This window comes from Mus caroli, unplaced genomic scaffold, assembly GCF_978045245.1.
Source record: "Mus caroli unplaced genomic scaffold, Mus_caroli_1 scaffold_13, whole genome shotgun sequence".
NCBI classification, from domain to species: domain Eukaryota; kingdom Metazoa; phylum Chordata; class Mammalia; order Rodentia; family Muridae; genus Mus; species Mus caroli.
The window spans coordinates 114436937-114454764 of NW_028227268.1; the positions used below are offsets into that span (position 1 = coordinate 114436937).

The 17828-nt window shown below is 46.2% G+C and overlaps 1 protein-coding gene across 1 annotated transcript in view; it reads left to right on the forward strand.

Annotated features, from left to right (window-relative positions):
* Positions 1-7906: 7906 nt before the first annotated feature.
* Positions 7907-17828, forward strand: part of Pkd1l1 (polycystin 1 like 1, transient receptor potential channel interacting) — a gene marked incomplete at its 3' end in the record, with an annotated part of 141644 nt that continues 131722 nt past the window's right edge. Inside the window, 2 exon segments of the mRNA XM_085829334.1 lie at positions 7907-7951; positions 14780-14868. Coding sequence (XP_085685460.1) covers positions 7907-7951; positions 14780-14868 — 134 coding nt within the window.

Consider the following 17828-nt stretch of genomic DNA (forward strand, 5'->3'; position numbering starts at 1 on the left):
TTATAGAATGAAATAAATATTTATAATTTAAATATTACTTGGAATTCATTTATTAATGCACATGTTTATCTGGCAGCTTTCATTTCCTGAACATTATACATTAGGCTTAATTTTCATAGCACATCCTTATTTACCAGAGTGGGAAGACTTTTTGTGGTGTTAGACTTTTTGTGGTGTTGAATTTGTACTGGGTTCATAGTACTGAACCTTGGATTAATAAGGCCCTCTTACGTGGATGAATTTATTCTTATCATGGGCCCAACATGAACAAATTAGCTAGCTGTCCTTCATTGTGACAAAATATGAGAAGCAAGGTTGAGGCTGATGAGATGGCTCAGTGAGTAAGAGTACTTGCTGCCAAGCCTCATTACCTGAGTTTGAACTTGAGACACACAGTGTGGAAGGGGAGAACAACAAAAGTTATCCTCTGATCTCCACATCTATGTATGCAATGACATACATGCATGTGCACACACACACACAAACAAGTGAATGTAACTTACCTCCTACGAGGCAAAAAGCAGAGCGGGAAAACCGAGACATTGATGTCCCTTTCAATGGCACGTTCCCAGTAGCGAACCTCCATTCACCAGGCCCCTTCACATGCAGGCATTCCATGTGTGGACTGTTGGAGGACATCCAAGGTCTAACCCATATAATAACTGAAACCTGGCGTCTAACATAGTCTGTAGGAAAAACCTGAATGCCTTCTTAAGGATGCAGGTTAAGCATTCTTGGGGAGAACAGCTAACACAGTATAAATGTAAATGTTGCTCTTATTTCCTCAGCTGATGTGATGAGTTGAGAGCTGTGCCCAAGCTTTACCAATACATGACTAGGGCTGAGCCCAGAGGGAGTCTAACTAGGCCTAGGCCTAGGCATGGAAGCTTCTAACCTCTGTACAATCTAATCTTTTACAAGCTTGGACATTGAAGGCTACAGCTTCCAGCCTCCAACTGCTAACCTAGGCCTAGAATGTTCTAGCTTCCAAGACTTACTGCTGAATAAGCTCACTGTTTCTAGCTCTTTCTGAGTTCTGGCTGGCTAGTTCAACTCAGCTGTTCTGGCTAAAACTCCTCTCCAACCTGACTGATTCAAATTGGCTTCTCTCGGCTTCTGACTGAATTGCTCTGCTTGGAAAGAGTGTCTCTGAACTCCACAAACTGAACTGCATTGCTCCACTATGAACTGAGTTAACTCTTCTAAACTGAACTTCACTGTCACCCTCACTGCTCTTTAAGTGACCTCTTTCCTGTCTCTTCTTGTGAGAATTGAGTATATTCTGTATCTGATTCATTCTGTCAAATCTTTCTCTGATTTGTCACTTCATCTGCCCCTCAATTTCAAACATGGCTGCCTCCTTCTATAAACTTTACTTTGATTGTTCGGGATTAAGCACATGTGTGGATTTCAGCCAGCAAGGTGTTGGCATGTCTGCATTCCAGCTGGTTCACACAGACCTACAAGATCTTTGGATGTGATCCCTTGCCAGAGTAACCATGTTGCTGGATTAAAATTCCTCTACAAACCAGTTCTTCACAATTACTAGGTAATCAGTGAGACAAATCCAGGAACAGTGGAACAAAGAAAAGCCACTTGTCTGGAGTCCAGGTCCCTGTTGGCAGCAGTACTCTCTGCACAATGCTGGATTCAACAATCTCGCACCCAAGGCTAAGATGTGGCTCTTCTCAGCATTCAATTCTGTGTAATCAATAGGCCTCTTAGGGGACCACCGGTAAGTGATTGGAGTTAAAGAAAATGCAGCAGTTAGGCCCATTTCTAAATTAGAAGGCATAAGTCAATGCTTGTAGCCTTACAAACAAAACCTAGAAAGTGACCTTGTTTTCAGAGGTCTGGTGGCCACGAGCTCCCAACAGCACAAGGCGCATAGTTGCTTTGCCGATGAGTATAGGAGAATGACTCAGTGACGTCATCTACTGGCTTATAGGCCACTGGTTTAGTCAGTGTGTCCAGTGCACCATGATACCACTCGATGACCATAAGGCACTCTACCCAGACAGCCTTCTATGCCTAAGCGAGGTTTGTTTGTGAGCTTAAGCTTTCATCAGAGACTCCATGTGTAAACACCCTGAGCACTACCACCATGCACATGTTCATGTAGCTGTTTGTCATTATCTTTCTGAAGACAACATCCTACATAGCTCATCCTGCGAGGTACTTGCCTGCGAGGGGGAAAACGCAGGTGCCCAGACAGAAGCAAGAACAAGAAGGAGTTGAATTTCTGTACTACAATCTGAACATTTCTTTGATGGGTTGCAAAGGACTCTGCCAAAGAGTGTGAAATATAAAGAGCCCTTATAGGTGGAAAGCAGAGAGCCAGCGTCTCCTCAAGGTCCCACTTCATGTTGATGCTGGGACCTCACCAATTCCTAGAGCATGCTGTATTTCAGATCAGGAATGGGATGCTCACTGTGACGTCAGTGTTTCTTCCTCCAGTGGACTCAGTGGACATCCCTGCTGACTGAGCAAACTGTAAGTACCCAGGAGAAAGAATAGCAGCTTCACCCCAGATCTTGGGAGGAGAGAAAGGCCATGCACTGGATACCAACTCTTGTCCCTAGACTGCCTTTGCACTTTGGATCCATAATGTCTGTATATGATCTGGATTTTAAAAGGTATCACAAGTGTTTGAAATGATTCAGTTCATGATACATACATATGTGTATGTATATGTATGTATATATATATATGTATGTATATGTGTGTGTATACATATGTCAGTACAACAGCATTTACCTGGCAAAGCACTCCAGGTAAAAGAACAGAAGTGGAGGCAAGGTTGGAGATAGCCAGCCCCACTACCCAGAGATAGTGAAGTTATGGATCTCGGAGGAAGACTTAGAACTGCCACTTCAATAAACCAGCATAATTCCTAACTACAGCCTAAATATGTGTTCCTGTACTACAGGTAAGTATAGTCCATACCCCTCATCAAAGAAACTTCATCTTGCCGTACACAGTACAAGTTATTAAAAGGTAGAGTTCTAGAGCCCAGTCCACATCAAAGATGCACGTTGGTTAAGGAACAGTGCAGAAGAGACAGGAAGACTGTAAGAGCCAGAGGAGTAGGCAGTTTATTGTGAGATTGTATCTCCTAGAAGTGTCAGAAGCTATGCATGACGTGAACAAGTACAAAACCAATGGACATGCTAACATGGATAGAAGAGAACTCAAGAGGCCTCAGCCCTAGACTAGAACTACCGGCAACCAAAGCCCAAGTCTTAGAGTGGGAAATAGTCTTCCCTAGGGAAGAGCACACCAAATGATCAGTCCTGAAGACATATATATATAATAATATTGTATAAAATGAGCAGATTATATTTATATATTTAGGAGTGTGTGTGTGTGTGTGTGTGTGTGTGTGTGTGTGTGTGTTGGGGTGTGTGTGAAATAACAAAGAAAAGGAGAATCCAGCGGTGGTAGTCCTTCCTTTTAAAAAACCCAGCACACAAGAGGAAGAGGTAAGCAGATCTCTGTGAGTATGAGGCCAGCCTGGTCTACAGAGGGAGTTTCAGGACATAGAGGGCTACAAAGAGAAACTGTCTCCAGAACAAAAACAAAAAACATGAATTTGAATGAGACCAAGGTGGGAGGGGTTGGAGAAAGGAAGGGAAAGGGGGAAAATGTACCTTATAGTATTATATTACAAGCTGAAAACAAGTTTATATTATTAAAAAATATGTACTAATAAATTCTCCCTGAGAATGTATGTGTGCTGCTGTGCTTTTCTTAAAAAAACAATTTAGACACAGAGGTGGTCATGTTCATTCCCTGTGCTCACACCAGCGGTTAGAAGAGAAATCACAGTGGCCACCAAACCCTACAACATTGCCTTCATCTCCGTGATGATTACTGATGCTGCCCAGAGAGAGAACAGTTAGGGAAAGGTGTCTGCCCATTTTGAGGCAGCATATTGAGACATTTGACGATTGTACAGATTTTGATTTTGAAGTAAATAAGAACCATGGAAGCTTATAGACGAGATAGACATCCTTTGTAATTCAATTATGTGGGGCAAACTACCTCACCCCTCCTCCTCCTCCTCCTCCTCTTCCTCCTCCTCCTCCTCTTCCACCTCCTCTCCCTTCTCCACATCCTTCTTTCCCTAGTGGGGAACTGAGCCCAGGACCTAGAAACACTGAATACACCTCCATCCCTAAAGGTCCCACTATTGGTACTAGATGTAGTAAACTGTTGTTCTTGCTGGTGCATTGTTTTGTTTTTTCACTTAAAAATGACCTTCAAAGTGTGCCCTGACCTGGCATTACAGATGACAGCCTACCCTGCTATTCTTCACAGAGCCATGGTACTTTAATACTCTGTGCTAAGCCACTGTTAATCTCTGTCCTTTTAGGACACGCTCGCCTTTGAGGAAACAGCCTTCTTGCTGCCCAGTGCACCTGTGCACAGGATGTTTGGGGTGGGGTGAGGGGACTTGTGATTGGCTCATTGCCTGTAGTATGCTAATGAAGAGCAGGGAAAGTTCACTGCCCTGGCTCCTAGGGACAGAGGGCCTGCCCTGCCTCTTTCAGGACCCTTCTGTGGCCATTCCCCCACCAGCACTCACTCAGCAGAGCCAGTTGAGATCTTTCTGCTGAACAGAAGACACCTTGGGAGCAGGTTGCCTGAGAATGGGCTGGAGGGTACTCATCACAGCCTGGGCTCTGTTCTTAGAGCACTCCACTCCAGGAATCAGCTCAAGCAACTGTGAGTTTCAGTTCTGTCCCAATCTTAGCAATCTAACCCCAACCCCATGCAGCACCACCACAATTTTACTATAATCTGCCCAGATGCTGTGTTTGAAGCTCTCTATGCATGTTGGGATCCTGAGGGTGGCTGGTGCTGGGGGAATGGTACTGTAAAAGATGGAGAGTATCCAAAGATAGGCAATGGGAGACATCTACAGGCTATCTCTAGGAACAGAGCAAAAATCAGTACTGGCAATTTTGCTGCCTAAAAAAGGACACAGCAGCCTATTCGTTGCTTATGCATAAAAAGTGGAGTGGTGCTGGACCACTCTTTGGTACCTTCACAGCAAGCCTGGGTTGAAAGCAAATGTTAGCCAAGGGATACTTCTAGTCAGAATCTGATCTTGAGCCCTGGGATGCAAAGCTGACTGCTCCTACAATCGTCCTTCTGGAGTTATCTTTCCTGTATCTTTTGTTGGGCACTTATAGCTTAGAATGTATTATTACCCAGGTCTGAAGGGGGTGTTAAAAGCCATCCACAGCATCCTAACATAGAAGGACTGTGTCTTAGGAAGCACTTGTGCCTTTGAAATAGCAGGTGTTCTGCATTCTTTATACTGTGAATTGTATAAATAAATGTTTGCCATTTTGTTTAGACTATTGAATTCTTCAGGAGATGCTATTTGCACTTAAATATCCATCTATATTTTGCATTGTATACAGTCCAAATACCTTAACCCTTTTGTGCAGTAAGAAGGACCCCCGAAGTTATCTAACTCCAAAGTAGTGTATTGAATCTGAGCACAGAATCTGTGGTTTCCAAGAATGCTTTCAAAAGACATGGCTCTTGTTCCAAGCTTAGAAAAGACCAATGGGAGTAGGGTAGCTGTTTTCATTTTGTGTCTTCCAGAAGATTCTCTTGGGGCTCATTCCAGCGGGGTTTCTATCCTTACATACTAATTGCATGCAAAGAAATGAAGCCATCCCTTCTTTCCCTCATTTCTTCCCCTAACAAGAGCATCTAGGATCCCACCAGGCCTTTGCTGGCTCCTCAGTGAATTGCTGAGGTATGGACTTTTCAAGGGATTGTTTTTAGCAGACACTGCATTAATCACATCCAGAATGTTTGTGCCTGTAGTAGTCTCTAGGGTATCACCTGGCCTTCTCTAGCTGGTTTGATTTCAAGGGTTCTCAACATGGATGGGACATGCCTCTAGTCTGTACTATGGGTTTTCCTCTGTGCTCTGTTCCATATCACACAAGTGAAGTGCGCAGCAGATCCCAGGCAGCGGGGACTCAGGCTGACAGTGTGGGAAACCAGTAACTCCACTCTTTAGCCGGATATGGGCAGTTTAAGAGCACAGCACACACATGACTGAAGAGAGAGAGGGAGCAGGAGAGAGGGAGAGGGAGAGGGAGAGGAGGAGGAGGAGGAGGAGGAGGAGGAGGAGGAGGAGAGAGAGAGAGAGAGAGAGAGAGAGAGAGAGAGAGAGAGAGAGAGAGAGAGAGAGAAGCACCAAGCCAAGCTCAGGCCCGGCAGGTGGTTCTCTAACAATGGCCATTTCCTGCTCACTGTCTTTAAGTTACAGTATCATTGTCTAATGGTCGGGCAGCTAATTCTTCATTTTACCTCAAATCAGACTGGCTGTGTATTTCTTAACTCCTGTCACTTCTGGAGCCTTTGGTAAGCAGTGAGGATGCCACAATCTTCCAATTTGTCATCTTTGTACATCTTGTCCTCCAAAAGGGCAAAGATGGCCAGCAGTTCCAGATGTTGGATGTGGCTGTTTGCCAGCAGGCCCAGTGGCAGGTGTCTTTACTCTGGGACTCACTTTAGACTTGAGGTGTTAGATCTGGCACAAAGCCTCTTCCTTCAGCGGTGGGGTGTTGGAGAGAGAAAACTTTGTTTGCTTACCAACAAGTTGCCAATTGAATCCTACTCATCCCTTGAAAACAAATCCACTTTGAGTTACCAGTAAAGCTGCAAAGTACACAACAAACACAGAAGGGAGAAAATAAAAGGGAGAGAGAGGATTAAAGACCACTGACCACCACCAGCTCTTCTTGGAAAGATAAGACACCGGTGTCAAGAGAGGGCCCTTTAGCCTCCAAAGGGGCCAAGAGGCTCTGTTTACTCAGCCTGCAGAGCTGAAACAGCTCCCAGCAAACACAGGATACAGGTAGATTAGCCAACCCAGCAGGCCCTTCTCGCTTCCCCCAGGGCTCCTTCCCTTGCCCATCTGAAAGGAGCTTTGTACAGGAAAACCGTCCCCACCCGCTGATTCATACTTTCCTTTTGAGGTCCGTACAAGCTCACAGACAGTTCTAGAAAGACTTCCCAATTTCCCGAGTCAGACTAAGACTAAATGTTGTAGACTCTCTTTGGAGGTTGGGAAGTTTCTGTAAATTGGAATTAGGAGAATGACCCAACACTTTCATAAACAATAAGAGGTTGCTTTATAATCACAGCAGATCTGGTCCCTGCTTCTGAATGGCAAAGTCGGAAACTAAATGAGAGATATCCAGAACAATTGATCCTTTGGTTCCCCAAGAGAAAGGCACCATGAGAGAGAACACAGAACAACCCAGGATGCTCTCCACTGAGTCTGCATAACAGAGATGCCACTGGATGTATACTGCCCCCTGGGTGCCTGGGCTTATTATTGGCTGTGACTTTTGCTACCACATTCCCTCACTACTTCTGCAGTAGCTTGAGAACAGTCCTTAAACTGTTCAATGCAGTCACACAAAGGTCCACACCTACATAAGCGTGTCTCCTAAGGAAAGAGTGGAGACCTAAAAGTTTTCTGATTAGCAAAGTATTGCTGCAGTATATCTTTCCCTGTGTATGATGTGTACCCCACATGAGCTCTCAGTACAGAGATTAGAAGCCTCAAGTGCCTCTGTCACCCTGTCTTCCAGTGAATGTGGCAGGAAGCTGGTGTGCTTACTGTTGTAACCAGGACCAGCTAGCACAGCTTATGGTTGAGGCAAAGGCCAAGGACATTTCTGAGGACCAGAGAAGGTAAGCTGGCTTGGGTGGGGTTGATGAGCTGAACTGTAAACACTGCCTTCAGAAATGTTTCGTTCAAAAGAAATTGGGTAGGTTTAGATTTACTCGTTTTATTGGTATGAATGTTTTCCCTGTGTGTATATACGAGTCGGCCTGGTGACTGCAGAGGTCAGAGGAAGGCATTATGGCCTCTGGAATTGGAGGTACAGATGAATCTGAGCCGCCATGTGTGAGTGCTGGGAAGGGAATTCTGTCCTCTGCAAGGGCAGTAAATGTTCCTAACTTCTGCGTCATCTTTCCAGCCTTTCACAATGAATGGCTTGGATGTGAACTGCCCCAGCCAACGTCTCAGCTGCTGGCATTATTTGGGGGCATTTGTGAAAACTAGGAGATAGGACCTAGCTGGAAAGAACAGGTCACTGGGAACACATTCTTGGGGGCACTGTATTTCATCCTTATAAATAGTGGTTGCTTTTCAATAGCTTATGTTAGACATTTTGTCACAATGTCAAAAAGGCGAGCAAGATAACTCTTTTTTTTTTTTTTTTGACAACTCTTACTATCCACTCTTACATCAATGGAAGAAAAGCAGGATTGTTTTGAAGGAGTTGCCTGAATTAAATACCTTTCAATACCAGAACAATTTAAAGCTGACTATTGTTATAATAGATCAAAGTATGCCTGTGATGTCCCAAAGACTAACCCAAAATAGCTGAATGTAAAGTTTGGAGTCTGTCTGCCTTTGCCAACACTCTGCTGCAGTAGGGTCTGAGCTCTGCTGTGGCATCCTGGCTGCTCATGTGCTAGGCTTTCTGTGGCATCCTGGCTGCTCATGTGCTAGGCTTTCTCTTTGAAGTGCTATGCCCTGGAGGAGGTTCTGAGCTTGCTAAGATGGAGAGGGAGAAAGACACAAAATACTCTTGCTCTTTCAACTGTAGCAGTAGATACACCTTATCAAATGTATTTATCACTAAGGCATTTGAGAGGTCTCCAAGGACCGACTTCATCCCTGAGCAATGCCCATCACTCTTCGACCAACCCAACACAGATGCCCGCTGTTGGCAGAGGAGAGAGGCTGCCTATCAGTTTCTCTTGAAAACCTCAACATAAGCAGCAAATCAAAGGGTATAGCATATCCTCTTACGTCCAGTCATCCCTCTCCACTCTCTTCTCGGGTAGCATACTAGTGTTGTTTTGAGGAGCTGTGCTACCTTAAACTCTGGCTGCTGGTGGCAAGATGTGGCACAAACATAGCTGGTGTATACCTTTCCCAAGGTCTGAACCAATCAATCCTGTCTGTCCTTAGAGCACAGCTGTCCACTGGCCTGGCATCAGTGGTGCCTACAGTATAGACTTTTCAGATGGCTGGGACTCTGTTGCTCTCCTGAGTCAGACTGAACATGCCCCAAATTCCAGTGTTGGGACCCAGGCAGGACACTTCTCATCCCCAGTGTTCTTATCCCCAAATCTGAGTACCCTTGCTGTCCTGTCTGTCTGCCTCATCAAGTCATTGCAGACAAGACATGAAGGAGCACCCAGAAGAATGTTTGCCTGCCTGCCTTTTAGCTCACTGTCTGCTTCTGTGTCCTGGCCATGCTTTCACCAAGGACACCAAGAGGCAAGAATAATGGGGCTGTCCTTGTTACTACTTGGAAATGCCTTTGTTTAACATCACTACTGCCAAAGATTGTTCAAATTGGCTGCATATCTTTCCTGTGACTCTTTAAAATTACCTGCCCTTTTCTTCCAAAGCCCGCCTCCCACTGACTTGCTTGTAATCAGGAGCTCCAAGAAATTACTCCTTTGCTATGGGTAGCAAGTAGGCTGTCCCTCAGCATGGACTGTGGTGTCTGCACAATGAACAGAAGTTAGGAGCCGGTTTGCACAGTCCTCTGCCCTCCAGCGTGCTGCAGTGTGGTTTGCTGGTTCTTCTTGTTCATGCCTCCGTTTTCTGACCTTTGAGAGGTGAACATAGGTAGAGGTGGGCATCATTACCTTTGGAATTACTCAGTAGATTAACCGAGGCCATCCCAACCTGCTGTCTCTCTTCATCGTCACCATATAAGCTTGCCAACCTCTTCTGGGTTTCCCTGCCTGTCTTTGCCTGCATAATGTCCTCATCTGCCCCCTGGTGGTGGCTACTTGGTTATTGCTTCAAGAACCAAGCTTATGATAGATACCCAGTGTTTTGTTTGTTTTGTCTTCATATAGAAATTAAAATACATGTGTTCTCTACATTCCATAGACACCCAATAAAGGTAAAAAAAAACAGCTATAGATTTAAATGGGTAAAACAAAAGATCCTACAGAGTTGAACACATTTCACAAAAGCAGAATCCAGCACCAGAGCATCATTCTGAAAGCCGAGAAAGTGCAATGGAGCAGCACAGGCAGCTCTTTCTGCAACGGCAACCCCAGCACCAGCTCTGCGATACAGGCTCCTTTCTTCTTCATTGAATCAGAGGAAGAATGAGAGGGAAGCAAAAAGGGAGGAAAATAAAGCTGGGAAGGGGGTGTGAGATGAGGAGGAGGAGGGGAGGAGGAAGGGGAGGAGGAAACGGGAAGGAGAGGGAGGAGGAAGGAGGCAGGCAAGAGGTGCTATTGTTTAGGAAGAGGCAGCACATTTGCCAGGAGCTAGGAGATGGACAATGATTTCCATTGCTCCATTGCAGCTCTGTTCTATGGCTAGTAACCAGTGTGGACCTGACATCCAAACAACAGCATCAACTGTCAGAGTCAAGACCAGAACCCACAGCCTAGTTCCACATCAATTCATCCGCTTATCTTGGATTGTTTTGGTCAGCCATAGTTAGGTCAGGTATCAAGGAGTCATGGTCTGAAGGGCAAGATCCAAGGTCTCTGGAGAAGCCACTAGGAAGTGTTCGGGGTGGTGTTTGAAAACAGCTTTTGGTACCTCCAGAGCCAGTATGAATGCTGGTTCATTGCCAATGCTGGCTATTCCACTTGCCAATGGTGCCAGCATTTCCAAGTCAATGAATCTCCCTCCACTTCCAGGATCTTACCTTACAAAGTAACTATTTCCACCACCACCACCATCCCCCTCCCCAACCCCCACCCCCCCTACCCCCCACTGCCACCCCGGTGTTTTACTTTAGTTACTGTAACCAAAGACCTGAGACAATCATCCAATAGCAACCAAAAATGTGTGTGGGCTCACAGCTTGGATCCATTCAGCCCATATGAGTTGACCTTGCTGATTTAAACCTGCAGAGAAGCAACACCTGAGGGCCACAAGGGTGTGACAGAGCAAAACCATAACTCATGGTCTAGAGGTGGAGAAAAAGGTCCACGGGTCCCACAATCCTGCAGGAGAGCAGACCTCCCTATGTTCCACCCCTTAAAAGTCCTTCCATCTCCCAATAACACCACTCTGGGGACCAAGAACCTCTGGGGGAACCACGGCACAATTTGAGTTTCTGTGGAGATTAAACCAGAGGATAACAATAGTGTAAGGTTCACATTGGTGACAAAATTCCAGTCTCAGGGACTGGAGAACAGCCAGAGAGGCAGGACACAAGATACAGAGGAGGAGTCTCAAAGCCCAGGACTGAACTTGAGTGCCAGCTCCTTCTATCAGAGCAGGAAGCCAGACCCAGACTTTGCCTGATGGAAGTTGAATTTAGTTAACTAGAAACAGCCTCTGTACTGGCTAGTTTTATGTGTCAACTTGACACAGCTGGAGTTATCACAGAGAAAGGAGCTTCAGTTGAGGAAATGCCTCCATGAGATCCAGCTGTAAGGCATTTTCTCAATTAGTGATCAAGGGTGGAAGGCCCCTTGTGGGTGGGACCATCTCTGGGCTGGTAGTCTTGGTTCTATAAGAGAGCAGGCTGAGCAAGCCAGAGGAAGCAAGCCAGTAAAGACCATCCCTCCATGGCCTCTGCATTAGCTCCTGCTTCCTGACCTGTTTGAGTTCCAGTCCTGACTTCCTTTGATGATGAACAGCAATGTGGAAGTGTAAGCCGAATAAACCCTTTCCTCCCCAACTTGCTTCTTGGTCATGATGTTTGTGCAGGAATAGAAACCCTGACTAAGACAGCCTCCAAACTTGAAACCAAAACGCAAAAGCCACAGAAGTGAGTAACTCTTTGCCTGGGTGACAGTCACTCGCCTGATGAATCTGTGACAGAAATATGGATGAGGACCAGCACGCGGTGGCTGTGCTTCACCACAGTACAGCACTAACTCCTTTATTTATTTCCATGCACAGGGGTTTCCAGCTGGTTTGCTCTGTTTCCTCAAGCGGCAAGACCCCAACTGGGGCTGGGGAGAAGGAGTGTCTTCCATTTTGTAGCTGCAGTGGGGTGCTACCTGGTAAGGTCTAAAGAAAGGGCAAAGCCGCCACAGCCAAGCCACAGCCACACAGACCATCTGCCCAGCATCCTGTCAGGTGGGGGGCAATCTTGTGGTTTGGAGCTGGTGTTGGATTCCAAATTCTGTGCTCAAATGCAGGATGACAGAGAAACAGGCTTCATGTCCGTCCTCAAAGGACTCTGCTGGGTCCACAGATAAGATGACATATGATAGATGAATAGAGAGGAAGCATACAGACCCAATACAGGTTTTATGTAGCTTGGAAACCCACAGAGAAAAATGGAGAGAGAGACAGAGAGAGACAGAGAGAGACAGAGAGAGACAGAGAGAGACAGAGAGAGACAGAGAGAGACAGAGAGAGACAGAGAGAGACAGAGAGAGACAGAGACAGAGAGAGACAGAGACAGAGAGACAGAGAGAGAGAGAGAGAGAGAGAGACAGAGAGAGAGAGAGAGAGAGATCCTGAGTTAGATGGATCATGGTAGACTGGGAGAGAATGTGATAGGCCAGGCCTGGGCTCTAGCAGTTTATTAGGCAGGGGAAGCAACTAGGACGATAGGTGCTAGTTTTACAACGACTTTCTCAGGCTTCAACTTCCCAGTCTTGGTAAGAATGTCACATTGTTCTTAAAGACTATTCATGTGAGAATTCCATCTGAAACAGAATTAAGTCACAGAGAGCTTGTCCTTGAAACAGCCCTGTGCCAGGGTTGTATACTTTTAATCCCTTCCCTGGGCCTCACTCCATAGCTCTGCCTCAGGAGAGGTGCAAGGACCGCACCTAGAGAGACCCCGCATCTGCAGTGACTGGCTGGGTGCTGTGGTTCTGGGGTCTGGGCTCCCTGGCCCCAGGTCTCCGTCACACGGAGAATTGTCCCACAGTTCCTATTGTTGTTGTTTAGGTGCTTCAGATGGAGCCCAGAGCTTCACCCGTGCCGGGCGAGAACTGTGCCACCCACAATCGTCAAATATTATATCATATTTGCATTATCGTTGCTGTTGTTTTTTGAGGCAGGGTCTTGCCTCTTGCTGTGTAGCACAGATTTGTCTCAAATTTGTGATCTTCCTGCCTCAGCCCCCTAAGTGCTAGGGTTACAGGCATGTGCCACCACCCTAAATGTTTGTGTGTGTTGTTGCTGAAAACTGAACCCAGGGCCTGTGTATGCTGGACAAGTACTTTATTGCTGAGTTCCCTCCCAGCTGGGTTGCCCAAAACTTAATTACCTACATCATTACCTACATCTATTAAGAAATGGCATGAGTCTGTGCCTTTACTACTAACTGATGAAGAGCTGACACATCTTTCAGCATTTTCTCTAGAGATGTAAAAATCATTGCTTTTAAAGTTCTTCATGTCAGTAAATGGTGTGACCCCGACTGAAAACAGACCAGTCCTTTCTTTACCTGTTTAGGACACAGGAAGTTGGTGACAGATCAGAGAAATAAGGCATTTTGCTATTCCAGTCCAGTTTTTGTAAATATTTTCTTGGAGAATGCGAGCAGTGCATGAAGCTGTTTCATACCTAAGTGGTCCATGGTTGGTCGCTAAGGCTCAACTCCACACATACTGATGTCATGACCTCAAGCTATTTTCCTTCAGATTGTAATAATACATCAGACTCTTGATTGTGAACAGAAACATCAGCCAAGATGTTTACATTAGATTTGACATTGCTCTAGAAACTTGGAAACTTGGGGACACTGACTGCCTGTGTCCTTGCCCAGAGGAACTATGATAACTAAGGGGTTTGAAGTTGGGATCCTGTCAGAATGGCCTCGTCCCCTTCTGGATCAGCTTTAAACTCTACTAGTCCGCCTTTCAGCTCTCAAGCCTCAACCTCTTGCCTATGAGACTAAGCTGGACCACGTCAGAGCTGCAGTAAAAGGCACTTAGGCAGAGTTGTCATCCTCAGCCAGATCATTGCTAGGCTCCCATCCAGCATCATCCCCACCAGTGTGATCGGGGCTGTGCATTCCTTCCTTCACTCACACATACACACACACATACTCACCCCAGTAGGTTCACACCCAAGTCCTCTCAGACCACAGGAACAAAGACCAAACTCGCAGGACACAGCATCAGATTTAGCACATCCAAGGACTGGGTTCTTCATAGGAGCTCCTTAAGGGGAATTAGACTCAGGCTTGTTGGTCTCTGCTCTCATCTTCTGGCAAATGGCCAATCTCAGAATATATTTTTCTCCTCTCTAGAGATCCAGGCTAACCCAGAACTCTGTGTGAGTGATGAACAGAACAGCTGTCCTTCAGATGTTCCAAAAGGGACAGCACGAGACCCAGAGTCACCAAAGCCATCTTCACCAGCTCCCTGGGACAAGGTGCACCTTACACTGGGCCATTGAGACCTTTCCTCCTAAGAACAATGGAGGGGGAGGTTACAGCTCCAAATGCCCCTGAATGGAGTTTCTCAGGTGCCTGTCACAGCAGGTGTGCTTGAGCAGAGGAAGTTCAGATTAGAGTTTTAAAGCCTTCATTCTGTCATGAGAAAGACAAGAAGGCAGGGGAGCCTATGCTGTGGTGCCTCAGGCAAGTGGTATGGGAGAGCTATCATCTTGCACCTCGGGGAGGCAGAGTCTGTCTTCCTCGCTGCCTTCCCGAGGGAGCAGGACAGTGTCTGGCACGCAGGGATGGAAACGGCTGCTCCTTAGTGAGGAATGCCCCTTTCCCCACGTCCTCTCACACTTCTACTTCTTTTTTCCTTCTAGAATGTTCTGAACACAAGTAGTGAAGAAAGGCTAAGCTTTATTAACGGAGAACCACAAGCTCCTCCCAATTGGGATGAAGGTACTAACAGGTAGGTCCCAGAAGTCCAGGCAGTTCAGCATTTCAGACTAGACAGATAGCATGGGAATCATGAGGAATGCCTCAGATGCCAACAGCAGGGTCGGTTCTGCCACCCCAAAGTAGATTTGAACCTCTCAGCACTGAAAGGAAAGAATACAATTTTCTTTAGACCGCAGGGTACTAGCAGGGAGGGTGTCCCCATTGCAATGTGGGTTCCTCTTCCTGTTGGGGTCCAGGGAAGAATGTGGCAACCATGCTGAGTCTGGTGTGTTTTGTAAGTTCTAAGCTGTTTTGCTTGCTTCCTTTATTATTATTATTATTATTACTATTATTATTATTATTTGTTCCTTTTCTTTATCTTTCATTATGTCTCCCTCTTTATATAAATTGTGCATATCTCACAGAGATCACTTCTTTATTGTTATTATTCATAGTATTGTGTGCATGTGCATATGCACGTGTGCACACACACAGGTGATGTATATAAAAGTATGGGCACTTGAAAGCCCCGGTGGAGGTGTAGAGAACAAGTGACCACTTTCGGAAGCAGGTTCTTTCCTTTCACTATGTTGATGCTGCTTCTATCTGCTCCTCTGTGTCCAGGCTCACAGGCCTGAGGGCTCCTTATGATTCTTCCATCTCCACCTCACAGCCTGCCCTAGACCTGCTGGCATTACAAACACAGACTACTGTTTCTGGCTTTTCCTAGGTTCTAGGGTTTGAACTAAAGTCATCTAGCTCCCAATGCCCATCCCTTCTACCAGCTAAGCTAAGTAGCCACCTCTTAGGCCTTTTCCTGATATGGGTGGGATTCACCCATGTGCTCATAGGGTACCAAGCTGCTTTGATAAACTTTTCCATGATATTTTGTCACATTTATCATGTGTCAGTCTGTGGCTCAGGATGGCACCAGAGAAGGAAGTGGTGGTGTCTGCACTCATAGCCATTCTGTGTCTGCATTTGCACTCAGAAGGGAGCCGGGTGCTGCTTGTAAAATGGAGTCTGTCTGAGTTAAGGCTGCCTGAAAGCGGCTGCTGTATATACTATGCTGTGGCTTAGAACAAGGCCCAGTGTGAGTGACATGGGATTGATTGTGTCCTCCGTGGGGATGTGAGTGCAGCTCCTGCAGCTGGAAATAGGACCATTAATGGGGCCTTGAGGATGTGCTGCTTTGTGACATGAGCCAGTTGAAAAGAGGCAAACGTGGTTGTGCTATCCTTACTATCCAAGTCTCAGCCATGGGTGCAAACGTAGATGAGGGGTGGCCAAGGGGTGGGGTGGCAGTGGGGAGAATCTGGGGGATGTTTCAGGGCCTTTAGTGTTCCCTAGGAATTAAAAATCCTGGATACTGGTGGCACAGCACTGTGAAGATACTTACGATTATTTATCTCCTCATTAAACACACTAACATGTACAGTTTATGGTTTTTGGCTTTCTTCCATCCTTCCTTTGTCCTTCCTTCCGTCCTTCCTTCCTGTCTCCCCCCCCCCTTTCTTTTTATTCTTGCCACAATAAAAAAAAATGGAAAACATTAAAAAACCAAAATGTTAAGGTTTGGGGGAAGAAATACTGGGAGCATTGGACACCCACCCCCATGCTGCAGGTTTGTGAAAGGTGAGCCCAACGTTATGGCCTTCCTAGATTCTACTTTGCTAACATGGGATTCCTGTTTGGGGAGGAAGTGGTCTGTCTGTTCCTGGGAGTCTGACAGCTCAATGCCTTTCAGTTGCTGTCGTCTCTTACATGTTTTATCATCTCAGCATGAAATGCACTCTTGTGGTTTTTACTGGTGAGAATGGCACACACCCCTCCCAAGCCTATGCCAATAAACATGTTCTCTCTGGCTTGACAGAACAACCCTCTCCAGTATGAGACTTGAGCACTGAAAAATTTCACAGCTTATTTTAAATTATTTAGGATTTAGCAAAAATAAAACTGTACAATTAAAAGGAAACATTCACTGGAATTAGCACTCCCCACGGGTCACTGGGGAAGTGTCATTCTTTCTCTACTGTGTATAGACACATAAGCAAAATGAGGCTGTCTCAGGCAGGAGCCCAGAGCTCTGTTTTCTCCTCCTGCCCCAGCATGCAGTCTGTCTGTTGCCCACAGTAGTGGCTGAGTGAGCAAGGCTCTGGAGACTGTGTTTGGACAAAAGGGAAAGCTGATCTCTTCTAGAAAGGAGATCCTCTTCATGCTGTGTAGAGTGAGCTAGGATTTAGGCAGGTATCCGAGCCCTGGATTTTTGTTTTCAAAAGCATCCCTATGTTAAGAGATGGAGTGCTATAAGAGGGTAGGGGGACACAAATAGTCAGAACGGGACTCATTTTGAATATCCAGAGTAACTTAGGATGTCCTTGCCAAGGGCAATAATTCAGGAGAATATGCCATCACAAGGGTTAGTGAAGCTGGTTCTACCAGTGGAGGGAATGCTGTGTGTTTCCTGTACCACGCAAGTGGACACAGCAGCAAGCAAAGGACCAGAGCTGGATTCTGAAGTTAAGTGCATTCTACAGGCCCCTGTCTCCATGGGGACAAGCCTGTTGTGGTCAGTGAGAGACACAGGACACTATTTGTAGCCACTGTCTAGGGCTGAGAACCAGGACTTGCCTTCCAGGTCTCCAACTCCTAGTCTGTGCTAAAGCTCATAGATATACGTCACAGTGCACGTGTGGGGTGTGTGGGGAACTTGCACCCAGGTGGGTACAAATTTTGGCAAAAGCCTTTAACTGTGCTCCCCTCTACTATAAAGGCTTTCCCCTGACCTCTGCCACAGCCCTGAGAGGGTCAGTTTATAGCACATCTAGCCTGTGAGGATCCACCTCGTGGACTCCCAGAAGCAGGGCGGGGTCACAGGGAGGGTCTTTTAGATCAGCCTGAACACTTACTATTCAGGTGTGCCAAGCGCATGACAGCATCTCTCTGCCTTCTTTTGTGATCAGAAGCAGTACCAGCCCCAGCTCCTGTCTC